This window comes from Podarcis filfolensis (genome assembly GCF_964270895.1).
Source record: "Podarcis filfolensis genome assembly, chromosome: 1".
Taxonomy (NCBI): Eukaryota; Metazoa; Chordata; class Lepidosauria; order Squamata; family Lacertidae; genus Podarcis; species Podarcis filfolensis.
This window is the reverse complement of record NC_139604.1, coordinates 113,701,274-113,723,378: the sequence shown is the minus strand read 5'-3', so window position 1 is coordinate 113,723,378 and position 22,105 is coordinate 113,701,274. Positions and strand designations below refer to the sequence as shown.

General features: G+C 42.0%; 1 protein-coding gene across 5 annotated transcripts in view; it reads left to right on the top strand.

Annotated features, from left to right (window-relative positions):
* Positions 1–17,390, top strand: part of TC2N (tandem C2 domains, nuclear) — a 31,987-nt gene extending 14,597 nt beyond the window's left edge. For 4 of the 5 annotated variants that reach the window (XM_083616050.1, XM_083616049.1, XM_083616048.1 and 1 more), the window contains exons 4-12: positions 1,446–1,622; positions 2,508–2,599; positions 3,696–3,771; positions 5,797–5,897; positions 7,042–7,158; positions 9,159–9,350; positions 11,193–11,307; positions 11,983–12,182; positions 15,607–17,390. In XM_083616050.1, the coding sequence (XP_083472176.1) occupies positions 1,446–1,622; positions 2,508–2,599; positions 3,696–3,771; positions 5,797–5,897; positions 7,042–7,158; positions 9,159–9,350; positions 11,193–11,307; positions 11,983–12,182; positions 15,607–15,717 (1,181 nt within the window). In that variant the 3' untranslated portion in view covers positions 15,718–17,390. The remainder of the gene's footprint in view (positions 1–1,445; positions 1,623–2,507; positions 2,600–3,695; positions 3,772–5,796; positions 5,898–7,041; positions 7,159–9,158; positions 9,351–11,192; positions 11,308–11,982; positions 12,183–15,606) is intronic. The other variant, XR_014548642.1, reaches the window with a different exon arrangement.
* The last annotated feature ends 4,715 nt before the right edge of the window (positions 17,391–22,105 follow it).

Here is a 22,105-nt window from a genome sequence, read left to right as displayed (position 1 = left end):
TGCAAAACAACTCAAATATGTTGCCGTGCCGAAAAAGTTAGCCCTTACCTGTTTGTAGCTAAAAGTCTTAAAGCAAAAAAGTAGATCATGCAGAATTAAGGCTAAGACTGTCAAAAAATACATTCTGTCCCTGCTGATTTAAAACACACAGAATTATTGGGATCTTCCCCTTTTCTGCAGTGTTTTTCTGGAACAGATACAGATTTTACAATCACATTGATGAATTTCATTCTTCAAAAGTGTACCTTGATTGATTTAGTGGTAAAAAGAAGAAGAATTTTATTATTTGCCCCAGCCACTCTGAGCAACTTCCAACAAATACGAAAACATCAAACATTAAAAACTTCCTTCTGGAAAAGGTGGCTTGTATGCTAGTATTTTACTCAATGGTGCCTTCTCATAGCCCAGAGGCAGATAGCTGTCACATTTCTTTTTCTTTATTCATTTGGATTTTAACGCAAGATCCTGCCTATTCCTCTAGGCAATATCAGAAGTGAAGAAAGAGCATCACAGAAATCATGCAATCGACCTAAAAGTGCTCAGTCATACAGAGGAAAGCTGCATGCTCCTGTTGTATAGGAATATTAGGATAATGAAGCCTGACTGTCACCCAGTCATTGGTGCTGTTCAGGACCTGTCTCCTCTTTTCAACTTTGTCTGCTCAGTATACATAACCTGGCTTCAATCCTATATGCCTTTACTTGAGAGAAAGACCCACTGAGCTCAGTGGGATTTGCTTCTGAGTAGACGTGCATAGGGTCAGGCTGCCTCTGTTTACTTAGTGATGCTAATACTGAGTGAAGATCACTTGCCCATATAGGGATTTGGTGTGATTAGCATCACATTTAAAGGGCACTTGATGCATATGTGTATTTGCAATGCGCAGGCAGCATTGTCAGCATTGGCCTTGGCAGAAGCACTTCTGATGTGCACTCTTCGATGTGATGTCGGATATACCTACATGGTTACGTGCTTTTCATGTCGCAGCAGTGTATCTAGAACACCCCTTTGACTGCACACTTTTCTTGGACACAAACCAGCTCTTCTCTGTGCTCTTCATGACACTGAACATACCATACCGTTGGCACAAAATAAGTGTCTAGTAGCAGCTCCAAGTAAAGCACTAGGATACGCAAGGAAATTTTTAATGCTCTGCCAATGTCAATAACCGTGCAAAGTAATGCACCTCCCTTCTCTATATTTGTTTTCAGCTTTTTATGAATGTAATATCCCTTGGTATCAATACTCAATTAAAAGTATTTGGGTCCTGGAAAACCTTTTATAACTTTACAAGATTTCCCAACTCAGCTACTGACCTTTGCACAGGCATGCAACCTAGGAAGAGGAAACATCTGTTTTTTGACTCGTAGACTGACCTGCTGATATGTTACGCAACACTTAGGTGAAATGCTGACTTGCCTAATAATGTAACTCATGCCTTGCAGGTTCTGCTATAGCACATTTTGGCGACCGGAAAGCAGATGTTTCCAACACATACCAGCAAAGACCTCTTGTTGATGTGGTGTATAATCCATTCTACATGTACCAGCAGCCTTCTCTCTCTCCAGATTCGACTCAGTACTGCCCAGAAAAATCTAACAAAAGAAAGCTATACGGGTCAGGTAAATAATAAACTAGTGGCAATACAATTTGACCCACCACTGCTTCTTCGTTATCTGCAACTGAAATAAATAAGTGACCTGGACAGCAGCATTGTACTTGAAAGACCCTTTTCAGCCATGAACTCAGTGGTTTTGGGAGCACACCACTGTTTCATGTGTTTGAGGACTTGCAGCCAGCTCCTCTGAGGCCTAGGGCAAGTCTGCCTATCTGCCCCTCACCTTGCATGGGCCTGTCAGTATTCCAAATGCCCAGGTTCTCACCCTGAGCTATCAACACCAAGTGCCCTACCACCCATCAGGCCCAAGTACTGCACCCTCTGCACATTCAGAAACAAACAAAGGGAGACAATGAGAGACAGAGAGAAAATCTCCAATGTTGAGCAGCACTCGTTCATTTAGTCAATAGGCCAGGTGTTTGAAACTGGTCACAGCTGCTTTGAATTCCCCACCCACAAATGCCCAGGTCAGCACAGCTGCTAGCAAACAGCAAATGGTTTAGTTGCCCTGGTCCCCTGTACCTTGTCACCAGGCAGCAATCAGACAATGTATACAACACAGTTATTCTTTGTGTGGACACAAGTTAGTGGAGAACTGTTGGGAGCTGGCAAGAAAACTCCTGCAGGAAAGTTGTGCAGCTTCCCTTCTTTTTAATGGGGCTGGCACAGTAAAATATCTTCCTTATAAAAAATCATAAGTTATTCTGAGTTGTCACTGACACAGAACTGTCTGAATGAGACTGGGGTTTTTTACCTACAGATGCTTAGAGTGAGATACTAGGATCTTACTTTTGAATCTACTATGTATTTAATTGTTTTGAACAATACAATCTCTGCCCCAGTTGTTCCTGAGATTTAAACAAGGGGTTTCTCTTCCGTTTCTTTTCAGTTTGTGACTTAAGGAGCTCCACATTGCCAGCCTCATCTTCTCTAAGTCACTCTATGTTTGACCTTACAAGTCCACCCCACCGATTTATGCAGGTAATAAATTCTTTTCATAACTTAAAGGCTGCACCCACCAAGAAGCATGCTTTCTTCTCCTCCATTGTTAACCTTATTCTTTGGGCGCTTGCAATGGCTGACTCAATTATGTTAGAAATTTTCTCATCCTTTTTCAGAGTCCTGCTTCGCTGGATTCAAATGCATTTTGTTTGTGAAAATTTGTGGCTGTGTTAGCAAAAGTATGGAAAGTGATTGGCAAAGCACTTTGCATCTAATTTCAGTGCATAACTGGACATTATACTGGTCATTGTAATGTGCATTGAAAAAAGGACACATTTATAGTCATAATACCCACAGGAGTGTACACCAGGAACAATTCCAGAATGCCTAAGTGAAGTATATATAGGCCACACCACTTGCTGGGTGGCAGGTAGTAGTTAAAATATGATTGAGGAAAACATCAGGAGTGAGTTTAGGACTATCCAGTGTTCACTGTCTTATATGCATTTGCAAGTCCCTCTGGAATTTTTCTTGTTAGGCCAATCTGTAACTACTTTTGTGATGCATGAAATTAGTGAAGGCGCTAGAGATGTTCTCCTCAAACTTCAATGGGTTTCACATGCCCTTTCAAGAGGTGCTCACAAACTGTTGTCAATGCATTTGGAGAATCATAGAATTGTAAAATTGAAAAGGAACCCCAAGGGTCATCCAGACCAACCCCCTGCAATGCATGGGGATAAAGCAACTTTGGCTTAAACTCTGACTAAACAGCATTTACAGTGTGGCTCAGCTTCCAAGTTACACCTTCCAAGTTGTGGCAGCAAGATGATATGAAATTGGATAAATATGCACGATACTGTTGTATGCTACGGTCCAGTTGTAGGTTTTGCTACTTTAGTCCCATTTACTTCAATGGGATTTAAGAAGCACCAGTGTGGGCTAGATTGTGGCCAAATTCCAGTTTTTCTTGCTTTGCAATAGCATTTCAGGTTGGAGGGACGAGCCAGTGTCTTCCATAGTAGCTCCTTTTCTTCATTTGCTATTGACAAGCTGTGTGAGTTTGAATAGGTGGTCTTATATCCCTGGTTGTTGTTTTCTCGTTGACTGATCAGGTACATTTTTGTTTTTTTGACAGAGATACGATTCAGTCTCCAGTGTTCCAAGCAGCACTTCATCCAGGAAGGACTCACACGGTAGTAACAGGAGTCTAGGTAATAAACACTGTTTGTTCATCCTCTTTCAAATCTGAAAGTAAATCTGAGGCTTAGACATGACATCAATAATATGGACATTTTGTTACTGCAAATACAAGTCACGTGCTGCTTACGGAAGTATTTCGCGAAGACACATCTGTGTCTGATCTGTAAAAATGAAAGAGCTAATCATCAGTTCTTTCTGGGGAGAAGCTTGTGAGTTTCAGAATATGGAGCTTTTCCATGCGCAAGTGTGTCAAAAGACACGAGCCATTATAGTTTATATATTACGTTTTTACAGATCTTTCAGGAACGACTAAGGTTGTGCCTCTCTGACTGAAACTTGCAGATTTGTTCTGCTTCAGCCTTGTTATTCCTACCAATTTTTAGTACTGTAGCACAGCTACAATGACTTCAATGCTCCAGAACATAAGGATTTGCACTTCCAAAGAAGGATGCAGCACAGCCAGTGTGTGGGAATGTCTTTTGCAGAAAGCCATCAGAATAACACCTGTGTCAGTATTCATGTGTTGTCTCATCAGAATAACACCTGTGTCAGTATTGCCCAGCCAGGAAATGGAGAAAAGCACTACCATCGAGCTCATGGTTTGCTCATGGTAAGCCATTAAGCAATGACTGGCTGGTATCTTGAGCCACACTGCAGGCACAGTTTGGTCAGAGCTCAAACCCTAGTTGCTCTATCCCCATGAATATAAGTTCCAGTTCAAATATGTAGAAATAGAATCTCTACTTGCTCTAGTTAATCGATACATGAGGGAGGGACAGGACGAAAGCTTACATATTTGAATCCTTCTCCATGTAATTGGAAAGCTAGCATGTCCGAGTGGAGGGGTTTTGACATGACACTGCACACAGACGGAGCCTTTTAATGGAAGCACTTGAATATGGAGGTCCCTACATGCAGCCTGAATTGGTACAAACCAGAATGGACTGTACCATGTGCTTTTTCTGAATGTTTCATTCTGGTCTATGGAGAGTCTGTTCCTAGAGAGGTTCATTTAGTTGGAAGCCCACAGTAAAGGCAATGGCTGTAAGCTGAATAGTCGGGTTCTGTTGTAAGCAGGGAGCTGGGTATTGGGCAAATATGAGATGAGTGATTGGAATACAACATGGTTAAGAAAATACATCAGATTTTCAGGATGTAGTAGGTCAGGTCATTGTTGCCAACATGATAAATCAGGCAAGCAGTCATTTTGGAATCAAGTTGAAGTGCTATCCCATCTAATTAGAAAAGGATAAGTGCAGTTGCCTTGGCTTTTGTTTTATTATCACCTTGTTATTCTGTTTGGACAGCCACCTGGTTCAGGTATCCAGCTCAGGAATACATCTGTCCTGAGACTGCCCTTTTTATAAGGCACTTTTAAGAGAACTGACCTTGCTGTGTGGTCAAAACATGACTTCCAACTTGTGCCTTGCTAGGGCGAAGAATTTAATGAAATTAAATCACACTTAAATGAAATTAGTTGTATGTGGCATGTGACAGACAGGAAGATAACTACCCCATAAATGAAGGAGAAACATGAAAACTCCTTCAGGGTCAGAATGTACAACATTACCAAGTTACAGCTGCTATTTTCAGGCAAAGGTTGTGTGCCTTTTGGCAAAACTTTTATGGGAGTGGATATACAACAGTGAAAAGGTTCACCTGTTTTGTCCTATTAGTATAGATGTTAAGCACTACAGAGCTCTCCAAGGGAAAAAAAGTTGCAACCTTATATAATTTGTTAATATAATTTCAAGAAACCTCCAACAATGATTTTTACTTGGGATTAACTTACAGATAGTTGAAACAGCAGTAGAAACATTTGCAGCACTTCAATGCACAACTGCTATATTTCCCCGTGGGTCATACATCCATGAATCCTGACGATAACAGGAGCGTGATGAATTATAAATGGAAATAAATAGTGAGGCTGCTCTTTTACAACGAGAACATTGCTGATAATCCTGGTTCACCAATTTGAACAGTGCTTTGCAGTCTTTGAGAAAAAGTCCTAAATGAGTTCTTGGCTTTATCCACAGATACCATTACGTTATCAGGTGATGAGCGAGAATTTGGCAGGCTTAATGTGAAGGTGTGCTACGTTCCTCACGTTGAACAGATCTGGATCACAATCTTGAAAGTAAGTGAGCCTAGGAAGACCTCGAGAACTGAGTTCACAGTTAGTCTTACACTGGTGATGTTGGGCAGGAGTTTAGCTTGTGCACCTCCATCCTACTTCTCTAAAGCACACACAGATCCGTTGGCCCTTCTCTTCTTTCTGTCCGTGGCTGTCAGGCCAGCATACCACACTGTGATGCAATATGAAAGGACACTTTCTATTGGGGACCGGTAAAAGGAGTTCATCAGTTGTTGTTTACCATTATTCTTTCGCAAGACCCTGAGGAAATGGAGTCTCTGTTGGGCCTTTCTGACCACCTGAGTTATGTTGATTTTCCAAGTGAGGTCCTCACTAAGGTAAACTCCCAGGAATTTAAAGGAGGAGACTCTCTCCACACAGCCCCCCCCCCCACCGATATACAACGGGGCAGGTTCCCCTCTCTTCCTCCGGAAGTCCAACACCATCTCCTTTGTCTTACTAATATTTAGGTGCAAGTTATTCTCTAAGCACCATGTAGATACTTTTTGAACCTCCTCCCTGTTCGCTGTTTCATCTCCGCCTGCAATTAGGCCCATTATGGTAGTATCATCTGCAAACTTAATAATTACTGTAGATGATAAGAAATGGAATTACCTTATACTGAGTCAATCATTGGTCCTTCTAGCTCACAAATGTCTACTATGACTAGCACCGGCTCTGTGATATCCTTGTAACAGGAGATGTGAGGGTCTGAATCTGGGCGCGTGTGCATACAAAGCTTCGTCTCGACAACACCATGTGTGTTATTTGGAGAGGAAATGTTGTTTGGAGGGAGGGGGTTTCCTACTGGTTTAAGCTAACAAATATTCTGTGGTGATTTTTATGTTGTATCAATCTGTTAATCTAATGTTGACCAGTTCGGTGTTGGGGTGAGGCTTGCATGCTAACAAGCATCTTGGAGGGAGACCCATTGCAAAATGGTTTCTCCGCCCCCCAGCTAGTGCTCTCTAAATCTGCAAAAGTTTGCCTGAGATTCTATAAGGTTGGAGAACCACATTCTTATAGGGAGAGGTTGAAAATAGCAGTACCTACAAATAAGGCAGGAACGTTAAAGCAAGCAAATAAACCAGACAAGCAGTTTGGTTGCCGGTAGGATAAAAGCCGTTTTCTATTTCCAAAATTGCAGTGCAAAGATCTGAGCTGGTCATCTAGCCTTGGAGAAAATCCCCACATTTCCATCAAAGGAACTATTACACTGCCCAAGCCAGTGCAATTCAGATGCTCACCAAAGGAAGCTTCCAGTGTAAGTGACACTTTTTAAAAAATCTTGATTCCCCCCCCCCCCATCCCTGTATGTGAATCACTGATTTCAAGAACTGCTAGAGATCCCCCCACTGAATCTTACAGGCCAATAGCCCTAGTCAATCAATATGAAGGAATCCTGTCTACTGGTCTTGTGCAGAGGCTAAATTGTTTTATCACTTAATTATATCCATAGAGACCAAACCAGCTTTATGCCAGGGTGTCATGTAAGGAACTATTCAGTGGCTACTAAACCTTGTAAATTTTTGCAAGCACTTGGGGACCCCTGTTGTCCTCTCAGCGCTTTCGATAGTTTTAAGTTTCATGCTCTCTCTGTGTTAGAAAAGCTGCAAATTGGAAAAGGGATTTTGCACCTGGTAATATGGCTCTATTCTAGTTCAAAAGTGGTAATTAGAGTCGATACCTTTGATTCCTCACCAGTTGCTCTGGGTAGGATGGGTGGTGCCCCTTATTGCTTCCCTTGTTCACAGTGGCAGATAAAGTCTGGACCAAGCCTGACATTAAAAGGCACACATAGCCTCGTCACTGATGACACCCTTATAATGTTATCTGACCTAGAGAGATTACACTGATTTGATACCCATGTGCTTCAATTACACTGATTTGATACCCATGTGCTTCAATTTAACATGGGGAAATGAATGTTTGCTGGTGCATAGGGCTGAGCTTACCTTAAAGGAGGCTACTTTTAAATATGTATGAGTGTTGGTGACTCTAAAGACACTGCACAACTTAAGAGGCAAAATAATGGCCCATTGCTGAACCATCCCACCAATGTAACAACTTTGCTGTCCTTTCAGTGCAGTAGAACGGTCTGTGTGCCTCACTGCTTATGGCCTTTGTCGTCATGTGGATAACTTGGGCAGCAATGTGATTTTGGGAGGATTACGAACTCATACCGGTAGAGTCTCTATGCCTCTAACAGCTGCATAAAAAAATTTAAACCTCCTTCCATCTCTGAATCCCTATGGCAGAGTAAGTTTTGCCTACTGATTTCTGCCTGTTATGCAGCTGTTAAAGGCACAGAAGCCCTGCCAGGAAAAAAACTGGCAACCCTATGTTTTTCCAGAGTTCTGTTTTTCTAGGGTCCCTCCCCTTGTGCATTAAAGCATACCATGCAGCATGTTGCTGTGATCTTTTTGTTTTGCTTGAGCTTAAGCCAGGGACAAGCATCAACACCCGTCACTTCAATTACATCTATCTGTCACAGTCAGAATCTGGGGGAAGTCACACAGTTGTGTGCATTTAGGTTTTTGTTTTGGGCTTCGTTTTCAGAGGCTTCCTGTGAAGTCTTGAGACCTTCTCAGAACTGTTAATAGCTGCTTGATCAGTCCTGGCGTGAGCCTTATGTCCATACTCTTTTCCCTTCAGTTCTCCACTTGTAAACAATGACATTCCAAAAAGCATCAGGCTTTGTTCTCTGGGGAATTTTCCACCCCATGAGTTCATCACAGCAGATGTAGCATTATCCATTATCCAGGCAGTTCTATAGGACCAGCCCAAGCTTTAAGATTGACATCTGAACTCCTGCTTCCTATCATGTTGTTACATGGGATTATGCAACACAAGTGGGTGCAAGAAGCAGGCCTTTTTGATGGTGTTACCATAACTGTAGAACGCCCCTCCAGTGGAGATCTGACAGGTTCCCTCTTTTTTGTTCTGTCCATAAGAATCTTTATTAATTTCTGCAACCTGCTGCTTTTATGGATGCTTATGGATCACTTCTCCTTAATTCACATGCCTTTGGTCCTGCTATTTTTAGAGGGGTGCTTCCCCACTGCTTTTGGATGAGTGCTAATATACAAATAGCACCAGAGATGAGAATCTAGGTGTTACAATCAACTGGAAAGCTCCTATTGTTTATTCCTAAACTGCCATCAGCTTTAATAAAGCGCTATAGTGCTGCTGGTGTGTTTGCTGTTAGGATTAGGTTCACCGTTTTCTGTGCTCCATTATGTAATTATTATCCTTTCCTTGTAGGAAATTGAATTCATGGAAACATTTGTGTTTGCCATCAAACTACAACTTCTGCAGACTGCGAGGCTTGTCTTCAAAGTACAAGCTCAGATTCCTAGGAAGAAAACTATCGGGGAATGTGTTTTGCCACTGCGAGAGCTCAGCTCACAAGAAACGGATAACTGGCTGGCAGTAGCACCTCCTTCCAAAGCTTCAGTAAGTTACTGTGTTCTAAGGAGCCTTGGAAGTCATCTGGAATGAACATTGCTTAGGGCACATCTGAGTACTGACTAGGATTCTGAAACTGATCCTTTATCATCATTATAAAAGCAACTGCATTAATCCTGAAAATACAACAAACAAATAGCTGTTTACTTCTTGTGCCTTCTGCTAAGTTATTCCTTGATAACTATCGACATGATAACCTGAATGAAGAACCCCCTGGCTATGTTAACTGCACTTTAATAATAGGTTCTTCATTCTGAGGTTGGATCACAGAAAAAGACTCGGCTCTTCCTGGATGCAAGATGGGTAATCCTAGATAACTTGGAATGTAAGAAAACTAAGGGCTTGTCCACACTTCTGCTTGTCCTGTGTTAATAATAATAATAATAATAATAATAATAATAATAATAATAATAATAAAAAATAATAATTTATTACTTATACCCCATCCATCTGGTCGGGCCTCCCCAGCCACTCTGGGTGGCTCCCAACAGAATATTAAAAACACAATAAAACTGCCTTCAGATGTCTTCTAAAAGTCAGGTAGTTGTTTATTTCCTTGACATCTGATGGGAGGGCATTCCACAGGGCAGGTGCCACTACCAAGAAGGCCCTCCGCCTGGTTCCCTGTAACCTCACTTCTAACCATGAGTCCGGGCAGTTTTGTCTTTGCCCTGCTGCTTTCCTGCAGGAAAAAAACACTCTTTAGCACTAACTCAGAAAAAACATAAATCTGGGGAAAACACAGTTGATGTTTTCTCTGATTCAGCAGTAAACAGTGGGATTTCCCCAGGGGAAAGCAGTTGGGGAAGCGTGGATGAACACTAAATTATTAGTTCCCTATAGTATACAGCTGTTGCATCTCATGCATTACACCTAAGCACAATTCAGTAAAATTAATTTACATTCTGTTCTGAAAAATCTATGAACATCATAGAATATCACGACCCTGAAATACAACTGCTCTTTGGCTGATGGGTAACAATCAGGTGTTCTGAAAACATTTAATTCTTCATGAAATAATTATTTTTAAATGGATTTTGGTTCTTCGTAGTTCTCTGTCCTGGTAATCAGCTCTTCCTTTCCTCCTTGAGATTGTGTGCTCTGAAGCAAAACTTGATTTAGGGAGAAAACCTCTATGATCTGTAGTCAACAATAACTGGTTGCTAAGAGTTCTGAGGAAAACATTGTGAATCTTTGGCTAATTTATGGTGTATGCTGAATCTGAAACTGTTACAGCTGCGACTGACAGAGGCAATAAACTTTTTTTTTAACTGTACTTGGGCATGCTTATGACACAGAAAAAATAGGGATTAGATAGGCAGATGTATTCAACCTACCAGGTGATGGGTGGATTTTAATTATGGAGCCTTGCTACTGTAGAGTTTTACACAAAGAAGTCATATTGTGGCTTCACGTATTAAGCTTTGGTGGGACAGGTTCCAAAGAACCATGAAATTAATTTTGTGAGTCCAGTGGGATTGCTTTTCTTCTAACAACAGCCAGCGGGAATGGAGGTGGGAATCCTGCTGTCTAAAGAAAATAGATTCCACAGAGCTGGTGCAAGCTTCTTTCCATGAGTTTATGTGGCTATTTGGATTCTGGCTTAGAAATTCTAACACATTTGGGCAGGGTTGCAACATTTCAACCCAGAATATGCACGAGCCTATCGGTCCAACACTCCCAAGTAAGCTGGCATTCCTCGTACGTGTCATAACAGAAAGTAATTCATAACATCCGATCTCTTCACTTATAATATAGACCTTTTCAGAGGTGTACAACTTGGCTCAGAGTTAAATGGAACATGTCTTTGCATTCTTATTTTCCGTCCAGGTGTCCCCTGCAGAAATGAAAATAGGCACCTGTTTTCAAGCAGTAAACAGTAGGATCCAGTTGCAAATTTTTGAAGCCCAGAACCTCCCAAGCTCCACCACACCACTGTCTTCAAGTAAGTATTGCAATGATTTTGTATGTCCTTTTCTAGAATACTTTGTGGTAGCGTTGACAAGCAGTTTGATTGCCAATGGTATAAAGATCAGCCATTGTCAGTATTTGACATAAAGTCACCGGTGGAGTGCTAGCTAAATTTTACTTCCGTTATATATATATCTGTTCCAGTAGATATTCTACTGTCTGTGTTTGGTATGCAAAGCAAGCAACATGTTTGTTTTGTTAATTCTGTAATATAAGAGTAGTATTTATACAGTACTCTGATATGTATGGAGAGGTGCTCTGCCCTGTGTATGAAAATATGAGTAATAAGGGAAGCAACTATACTATTCTTGCAATCCCTCTCTTGCTCTTTTATTATAAATAATCTAATTCATAGGTTCTGCTACACTCTCTGGTGCAAGTCTGATCAAATGCTAAAGGTTTAAAGAAGTCCCAAATTTTAGTTGCACCAATTCAGTTCTATGGGAGAAAACAGGCAGGCAGGACTGCTGAGGGTAAGGGGAAGTCCCTCCTTTAGAAAACTGTGACTGTGAAGAATATTTTAGTCCCTATTCCAGTGATGATGATATTATTATTATTATTATTATTATTATTATTATTATTATTATTATTATTATTAATTTTATTTTGCCTGCCTGCCATCTCTTACTGCCATTTTCTTCCCTGCTAGATTATTTTGTAAAGGCTGCCATGCTTAGCACTGAAGGGCTGGTTGATAAGAAAAAGACCCGGCTACTGAAATCCACAAATGGTCGAGTGAAGTGGGGAGAAACTATGATTTTTCCAGTGAGCAACAATGAACATGGGATAAACTTTCTCGTCAGACTATACAGCAGGAGCTCAGTGAGAAGAAAACACCTTCTGGGACAGGTTGGTATATTTGCGCGCGCGCGCGCGCACACACACACACACACACACACACAATATTAAGCTGGAAATTAACATGGGTCTGGAGTTTTAGACGTTGGTTAGGTCACATCTCTGCTTTGGCGCTATGCTTTTTAAAGACCAAAAAATGCCTTCTGCTTATCAAATCTTGTGAATTTCAGCTTCAAGCTTCTTCCTGTGGAGTGCTAGTTAGTTAGCTCAACTTGAGCCTAGCTCTGGGATCCTAAACTCAAAATCCAAATGGAATGGTCTTTGGCTTTGAGTCCTGGGGGACCTGCTCCTTGCCTTGCAGGCCTTTTCCCACTTGGCCAGAGGGTGCAGGGCCCTGACTGACTCCAGCTGCAGAGGCTGAGGAGGCCAGAGACCATATTGTCAGTCTCTTAGTACATACCCAAGTCATGGACCCTCAGCCACCGCCTGCCATGGACCACCATTGGCAGGATTGGCAGCAACAGCTGCAGATATATTCTATAAGCATAGAAGACACCTGAAGGCAGTCCATTATGTTTTTATATATGTTTTATATATATATTATGTTTTTATATATGTTGGGCAACCCAGTCAGATGTGTGGGGTGCAAACAAATTGTTGTTGTTTATTAATTAATTATTCTCTTGTTAATTATGCTGTTTAAATATGCATTTTATCTCTGCTTTCCTTTAATAATGTTTTATTTTGAACCGTTTAAAATATTTTTTTTTGTTAACTTTGCTATGCTAAATGTGCATTCTGCAGTTGACCTCCATTGTAATGTTTTATTTTGAAATCTTTTAAGATAATTTAGTTTCCTGTTAATTATGTTGCCTTGAATGTATACTTTATATTTGACTTTCTTCAGTAATGTTTTATTCTGGACTGTTTTATGTGATGTTTTAATGTGCTGTACAGTGGTACCTCGGGTTACATATGCTTCAGGTTACATACGCTTCAGGTTACAGTCTCTGCTAACCCAGAAATATTACCTCAGGTTAAGAACTTTGCTTCAGGATGAGAACAGAAATCGTGCTCCGGCAGTGCGGCAGCAGCAGGAGGCCCCATTAGCTAAAGTGGTGCTTCAGGTTAAGAACAGTTTCAGGTTAAATACGGACCTCCAGAATGAATTAAGTACTTAACCTGAGGTACCACTGTAAATGGTTCTGAGATTTTTTCCCTTAAAAATATAAAGTGATACAGAAATGAAATAATAATAATAATAATAATAATAATAATAATAATAATAATAATAATAGGTTTCCCAACCAGTGGCTCCCAGAATCCACATGCATCATTTCCCCACAAAAAAACCATCAAGCTAGCTGTTTATACCCAATACCTATGCACATACCCTATTACAGGGTGCCATATTACGAAAGCTTACCAAAGGCTGCCCCTGCCAAGGTTCTCCCCAGGGTGGCTGATGGAGAGAGGAATTTCCTATCACCATATTAGCACAATACAGATCTTTTACAGCAAAAGCCTAATCCGCCCCTGAAACCTCTACCATATCCAGTGCAGGTAACACCTCTAATTCTGCATTAATTGTTCCTCACATGTAATGGATTTCCTCTAGCTAGCATGAGGAATATGGGAAAGTGGCAATGAAGCTGTGGCCTTATTTGATCCAAAAGTATGTGCCTTGACGTGTTTTTCTCCCCTGAGTCGGGGAAGTGGGGGCCGTGGCCACGCAAGCTGCAGATTCTGTACATTCCACTGCTGTGCCCTTCCCATTGTCCCTCTAACGTTCACTTGCAGTGCTCGACTCTTGTGCTGCTCCTCAGGAGGGGACAAGGATGACTCCTGCTTTGGCATGTAGTAGAAGACACTGGTGACTCAGCCCTTTTGTCCTACAAAGACAGCAGATTCTAGCCCTGAATATGTAGAGCGTGGAAGGGGCATACCCTGTGGCTGCCTGGGGACCCCCCTCAGGACCTGATAAAGCCCCTGGACCGCACATTTCATACTATTGGCCTGGCAGAGGTGCCCAATTGATGTGAACAAGAGCAAAGAGCCCAACAGACTCCTAACGTAGGCTTTCTGAAATGAAACAAGTCACACATTTACTAGTGGAGGGCCATTGATGTACAAGGAGCTGGTTATCTGTTTGCATTACTCCTATTGAGGAGGAAACGTCAGCTCACAATTCCTCCACCAGCTGAGTAGGGCAAAACTGTGTTTTTAAAGTGTTGCTTCCTGATTGTATAATAGAGTAAGCCTCCCAGTGTAAGGGAAGCTGCTTCCTGTGAGTAGATAGGATTGTCCTTCACCAAACTGGCTAATAAAACGTGAACTGCAGCTCTCTCATGTGAAATATTGAAACTAATTGACATTTAATCTTAACAGTCTTGCATGAGATGCATAAATCATGCACACTTCCAAGTACGGTAAAATCTCATTTTGCAATCTCCCCTACCTCTCGCCTCCTTCAACAACCCAGAAAGCACAGTTGGCCAGCTTTAATAACATGTTGTGTTGCAGACATGTGCTTCAGAGATGTTTCCAAAGCACAGGCGTCCCCCAACTTACACAAGGGTTATGTTCTGAGCCCCCGTGTGCATAAGTGAAATCGTGTAAAGTGGGGAGCACCCTTTAAACGCTCTCTCTGCTGCTCTCTCTTCAACCCATACAAAAAATACTGTATCCAAAAATATCCACACATAGAATTAAAGAGGCTGGAGGGCACGTGGGGGAAGGCAGCGGCAGCTGTTGCACATCAGCTGTTAGGCAGGGAAGCTGAAAGCCTCAACTTCCGCGGAGGGAGTGTCTAAGCAGAGCGAAGGTTAAAGCCCATAAAAGCTGGGCTGGAGGTTAGCTTTTTGTTTGTTCTATACTCCTAAGAACATATGAATTTGTCTAGGCTTCCTTTTAAAGTCATTTTAAGTTGGGAAGCCACAATTGATAATAGTGAATTTCTTCTGCAGTGGAGCAATATTATTTAAAAACAACAAGAGCAGCAATAGGCCATTATAGTAATCCTTTGAACACCCCCTCCCACAAAATACCATAGAAATATAAAATCAGATAACATCCATGGAAACATACCAAGCCTTGAGAGGTTATCTGGCTACTATGGTGGTTTGCATTTCAGTCTGTTTCTTTATTGTGATGTGTTTATACTTGCATTGTTTTAATGTATTGTTTTCTTATGTTGTGTATCTGCTGTTGTAAGCCACCTTGGGGATTTGCATGAAAGTATTTTAAACGATCAGATAAAATGGACAACTTACTACAACCCACAGCAATGATCCAGATTTTAAAAAAACAAGCAAACACGTATAGACTGTTTCCTGCGTGTTTTAGCTTTTTCTTTTCTCACACTCTGTATTTATGTACAGTTTTTTGTTGGTATGGTGACCAACAAGATAAATGTCAAAGATGGCTTTTTGGTGTGACCTTTGTAATGACCCCTGTGATTTCTCTTCCTCTGCAGGTCTGGCTAAGCAGTGACAGCAACAGTCCTGAAGCTTCCGCTCAGTGGAGAGACACGATTGCCAATCCAGAGAAGGTTGTCGTTAAGTGGCATAACGTCAATCCAGCATGACGCTGCTGTGGGCAGTACTTTGGGAATTCATTGGGACTTGAGCCAAGAGGCTTCAGCACTTACTTAAAATAAACAATCATCCACTAAGACGGAAGGAAAATAAATACCTGCGTTGACTGGTGTGTAAGGTCACCTCTGGAGAGGAAAGCAAGAGAAGGAGCTGTAGTGCTGGAAAAAAATACACAAAGTGAAGAATCTTCACAATATCCATGGAATACAGAGGTCATCTTGCGAAGTTAAGGGCCCAACTACTGATCCTTTTGATAAGGATTAAAAGAACTTTCGTATATTTGTATATTTATGTTTATGTTAGCTTTTCTTCTAACTTAAAGATCTAACTCCAAAATGACTTTGAAGACATTTTCCTTTTCTCCATTGAAAACCCTGCCTCAGTTACTGTTTTCTTTCTAAAACTGTTATGAGGGCACCGCTTAATAGTTATTGCAGACATCTCTCAGCAGTCATCCCTTCGTGTTGAGCAAGAGATCTAAGACAGGCAGCAGGGGACAGATTAGTATTTTACTGTTCAGAATCTTGGAATAAACTTTTTAAAGTAATTTTGAAGAATGCTTGCTTGTCATGAGCATTGGGCTTTAACGTGAGGGAGGGGTGGGCATTTCAAGACAACTCTTGCTGCATGCAGAGAGGCTTTCAGTGCTTCTTCAAAGTGCCAGGTCATAGTAAAAAGGTAAAGGTAAAGAGACCCCTGACCATTAGGTCCAGTCGTGACCAACTCTGGGGTTGCAGCACTCATCTCGCTTTATTGGCCGAGGAAGCCGGCGTACAGCTTCCGGGTCATGTGGCCAGCATGACTAAGCTGCTTCTGACGAACCAGAGCAGCGCACGGAAACACCGTTTACCTTCCCGCCACTTTGACGTGCTTTCGAACTGCTAGGTTGGCAGGAGCAGGGACCGAGCAACGGGAGCTCACCCCATTGCGGGGATTCAAACCGCCGACCTTCTGATTGGCAAGTCCTAGGCTCTGTGGTTTAACCCACAGCGCCACTCGCATCCCCCACCAGGTTATAGTACTTGCTCCTGTTTGGGGGCCTAAGACTTCACTCACTGTTGTGAGCCAAGAGATGGAGTAACAGCAAATGAAAGTCTTTGCTCCTGTGAAGAATGAAAGTATTCTAACCTAGGAGGAAGATTGTGCATTTAATAAATGCTGGCTTGTGGCGCTGCATTGTGAAATGGTGAAATGTTTACTGGCAAAAATGCTCATCAAATGTTCAACCCTTTAAAGTGCTATCATATGTAATTTTAGCAGGCAGATGGGAATAGTTAATTGTAATATGGATACAATAAGTTGAATATGAAGACACTATGGCTAGGATGGAGAACCTTTAGGTCTCTAGATGTTGTCCCAGCCGGCATGGCCAATGAATACTGGAGCTGTAGCTCACCAACATCTGGAAGGTAACACGTCAGCCATCCCTGATGTATGAACATGCTTAACTGGGTCAATAGCTAAGGTTTCCAGTTGTAAATCCTGTACCATCTAACTTCTTAGAGCACTATGGTAAAAGACTGCAGAACTGCCGTGAGCAAAGGATGCCGAGAGTGCATGTCTAATTAGTCCTAAGTTGATGGTTCCCATCTAGCAAATATCAATCATGGCTAAACAGTTTATAATTTTATAAGTATTTAAGTAATTAAAGCTGATAATCTCAGTTCTTTGTCTGGTTTGAAAATTATGTCTGGGACGATATACCTGAAAGGTCAATGGTGAATGAACCATAAATGGTAGATTATTGTGGGTTTAAACAAACAGAACAGTGATAAAACAGAGGGATATTTTTACAAGAGACAACACAGCTGTTGCATTGCCTGTACTGGAAGGAAATAAGCTGTGATTAGACAATTGCATTGACAAACATGTTTCTTCTAAGCTAGAAATAAACCAGTGACAGACTGCCAAGGCACATCAGAACTAGTGTAGGAAAGGCTGTGGCTCAATTGGAAGCTGTTCCTACATGAAGGTCTGGGCACATTCCGTTTGAGAGAATGGAGGGGAATTTGGTTTGGTGATTATATTGTTAGAAAAGTTGGTGCCTCCATGCTTCGAGGAAAAAGGGGAGTAAAGACTGCTGACAGAAGAGATCTCTGATAACAAGACAAGAATAAAATATGAGAAGATACGTCAAGATACGGTACGACAAATGACTGAGGGGGGAGGAGGGAAAAAACCTGCCTTCCCTTTTTTTATGTGATTTAACAAGAATCCCCTCCCCTAATGAGTCAGAAATCAAGGACTTAAGCTGTGGATTTAAGGCTGTGTGGAGATAAACTTTCGATCCAAAGCAATGTTTCAAGATGAAGCTGGAAAGCTAAGAGTTTTGGAATGACGCAGTTAAAAATGCCGTCGCCATTTTGGGAGGCATTGTTGGAGCTCTTGGGTCTGGGAGGAGAAAGAGAGAAATAGAGTTGTTTACATATCGTGGATCAACTCCTCGGTGGGACTTAAGAGCGACAAATGCCAAAATTTATGATGGAAAGAGTGATGTTATCTACGAAGGAGATATATGGAAACCATCTGGACTTAGTGGAGGAACGGGAAATCCACACAGGATTATTATACTTGCTATCGGCTTAAGGAGACTAACAGAAGAGATCGTAAAGGAAAAAGAGAAATTATATGAACAAGATATGATGTGGAAACACCAAGATAAGACTGGATAGAATTGTGAACTTTGTCTGGACTGATTGGGACTGATTTGGACATTAACGCAGTAATAAGAAGATGATCTGAATCCCCCTTTGGATCTTGAAGTATGGGTTCCCCCAACAAAATTTAAAAATTTGGCTTTGTAATTTGGAATTTATGCGATGTGATTTAATTTGATGTGATTGGCCAGTTAATAAAAATTATTTTTTTTTAAAAAAGAAAAGTTGGTGCCTCCCCCTCTCTCTGCCGAGTGGTGGCAAGAACCCATGGGGTTCCACGCACTCACCCAGGATCTGTGTTCCTTTGGAGAACTGAGACATGGCAGAGACTGTCATAGCTTTAGTAAATATGGTCTATTCACCTATTTACACCTCCAGTCTACATAAAGGGAGTCCAGGTCTTGTAGCATGGTCATTTCAAGAGGGGTTTGTCCCCCACAGCAGTGCAGCCAGACTTCAGCCAGCCTGCCCAAGATGGATCCCAGTCTTTCTCTTCTTCATCATCATCCCAGCAACCCTTGCTCAAAACTCTTTTCCTGTCACCTCACGCCCAGTTACCCTGGCAAGCTTCCAAACCCCCAGTCTCTGTTCACACCTCAGGGCAAGGGGGGAGGACAGATCTCTTGCATTGCCAATAGCCTTCTTGTTTCTTAATGGCCTTACCTTGTATGGTTGCTGGACAAAACTTCCCAGGAGGCTGAGGTGCCCCTAAATTTATTTGGTGTGAATCCTCATGCTGGTTGCTTCCTGGCTATATTTCTGCTTCTGGGTAGCTACTAGGATACACAGCACACATGTATGTAGGAATCCTAAGTATTTGGGCCACTTGAAACATTTTGCAACTACAACTATTGTGGTAAAGTTGGCATCCCCCTATATTATTTATGGATTGCCAGTGGCATAGGGTGGGTTGCCAACACCCAGGGCCACATGGAGGGAGGGGAATTGACAAAAGTATACATGCACATTCCACTGCTTAATGGCATCTGTGTCACCCAGGAGATAGCAGCCACAGAGGTAAGAAAAGAAGAGTCATTCCATTGTCTGGAGAGGTAACTTCCTGGTTCACATGGAGAAGTTGTTTTCAATGGAGCCCAGCAATGGAAGTGTGCAGCTGTATTGAGGCAGCACCAGGTATTGAATTTTTGCGCCCGTAACAATTTTGCACCTGGGGCAAAAACTCCTGTGCTCCTCTCCCCATGCTACGCCATTGTATATTGCTACATTTCAGGAACACTGTCCACAGTATAAAGCTTATTTAGGAAGCCAATTTGTCGATATTTCTGAGGAGGAGGAGGAGTTTGGATTTGATATCCTGCTTTATCACTACCCGAAGGAGTCTCAAAGCGGCTAACAATCTCATTTTCCCTTCCTCCCCCACAACAAACACTCTGTGAGGTGAGTGGGGCTGAGAGACTTCAGAGAAGTGTGACTAGCCCAAGGTCACCCAGCAGCTGCATGTGGAGGAGTGGAGACGCCAACCCGGTTCACCAGATTATGAGTCTACTGCTCCTAACCACTACACCACACTGGCTCTCCAAGGCAAGCTAAAGTGTACAAACTGAAACCTCCAGTTTAAAATGGATAAAGGCTTCAGCAGGTAGCAAAGGACAAAAGCAAATACACTTTTTTAAGGCACTCCCTTGTGGAAGCAGGTTACGTACGGTTGTCATTACAGTTTCTGATTCCTATTCTAATATCTGAAATTGTTTAGGAAAGTTTTTAACGACTGAGGTTTTAATGTATTTTTAATCTTCGTTGGAAGCTGCCCAGAGTGGCTGGGGAAACCCAGCCATAAGGGCGGGGTACAAATAATAAATTATTATGCTGGGTGCTGCAATAATATTTGAGCATCAGGCCATGTACACGTTACTGACTTAAAGCGCAGTGAGGTTGTTTTCCTCTTCAAGTCGCATTTGCACCTTGCTGTACACATCGGAAGACTTGAGTGGATTTATTTGTTTGTTTGTTATTCTGCCCGTCCTCCCAAAGAAGCCTTGGAGTAAGGACCTAACAGACCTTCTGTTTGCAAAGCACCATGTACATAAATGGTGCTGTATGAACAAATACTTGATTTGTATTTGCATCGAAATCTATTACATTTACAACGTACAATTATATTCATTTTGCTCACTGCAGTGGTTATTATATGGGCTATTCCTATTTCACAGACAGTGCCAGTGCTGGCCTTCAGGGTGTGTGTTTTTTAGCACAGCATTTCTGATGCCCTCCGCATAATCCAACAGGTCCCATCCATGCTTTCTCTGCTGCAGTTGTGATGCTAGCTACTGCCCTGGATCAAGCCCTTGGTCATGCCTAGTGCAAAACAGGAAACGGTGTTTTGAATGGGAGCTAAGTGGGAGTACAAGCTTCCTCCTGATTCTTGATTTGTCAGCATTTGATACCAACGACCATGGTATCCTCCTAAGTTGGCTTGGTGGGTGGAATTGGGGGCCCTGTATTACTGTGGTTCCAATCCTTCAGGACCAAGTCAAGAGAGCAGCATTGGGAGAGTAGCATTGGCCCCCTAGCATGTCATGGATTTCTGCTCAGTATTGATCCAGAGCAGATTCCAATGTATAGTTAGCAGAGTAACAACTTTAACACGTTGTAGGATTCCCAAAAATAGATCAGAGGCAATTAATATTTCATCCAGCAGAGCTTTACTGCTACTGAAGGCAAATGAAAATGATGGTCACAAATCCAATACATTCAAGATTGGCACTATCCGTAAGAAATTCAGTTGCTACAGACGTAACTTAAACGTAAAGGTGTAAAGGTAAAGGTATCCCTGACCATTAGGTCCAGTCAATGACGACTCTAGGGTTCTGCGCTCATCTCTATCTATAGGCCAAGGGAGCCAGTGTTTGTCCACAGACAGCTTCCAGGTCAAGTGGCCAGCATGACTAAGCCGCTTCTGGCGAACCAGAGCAGCGCACGGAAACGCAGTTTACCTTCCTGCCACAGGGGTACCTATTTATCTACTTGCACTTTGACGTGCTTTCAAACTACTATGTGGGCAGGAGCTGGGACCGAACAACGGGAGCTCACCCAGTCTACAATAACTTATAAGTCTAAACCTTAACACTAAGCATACTATGTACAGAACAACACACCAGAAGGAAAATAGATAGAAAGAGAAAAGTGAAACCCAGGCTCCTTCTGGCCTTACTTTTTTAGTCAGCATGACCTTGATAACAGAACCAGTTTAAGCCAGCTGTGCTCAGCTTCTCTGAAGGAATAACCAGTGCTTTGTTTCTGGGGGATACAGGGGTAGACAAACCCCTAAACATTTTGTGAGTCTAAGTTTGGCCTCATTGAGGGGCAGTATTTCAATATGACATTTTTTTAAGGGGGGAAAAGCACTGGGTATAACCCAAACCTTCTGCTTGTTTCTTTCACACAGAGAAGCTTCCAGAACCCTCTTGAATTTATTAGAATAGGAAAGATCTCAACACATCAGATCAATACTTTCTGCACTAAGAAACGCAAACTGACAGTAGCAATGCTGGACTAGATGAAGAGGTTCCTCTCTGCTCTTCGGATGCTCTTTGTAAAATTCCTTAAATTGTAAGAGAAAAATGTCACCAGATCACAGCTGTTTACCCTGCTTCCCCAATTTGCAGGAAATGTGTGTGCTTGACTCACTTGTGATTATCCTTTTACTGAATGAAGCTAAACTAAGCTGAGGCAAGGAGAAGCCTTTTCCTCCTCCAAGCTT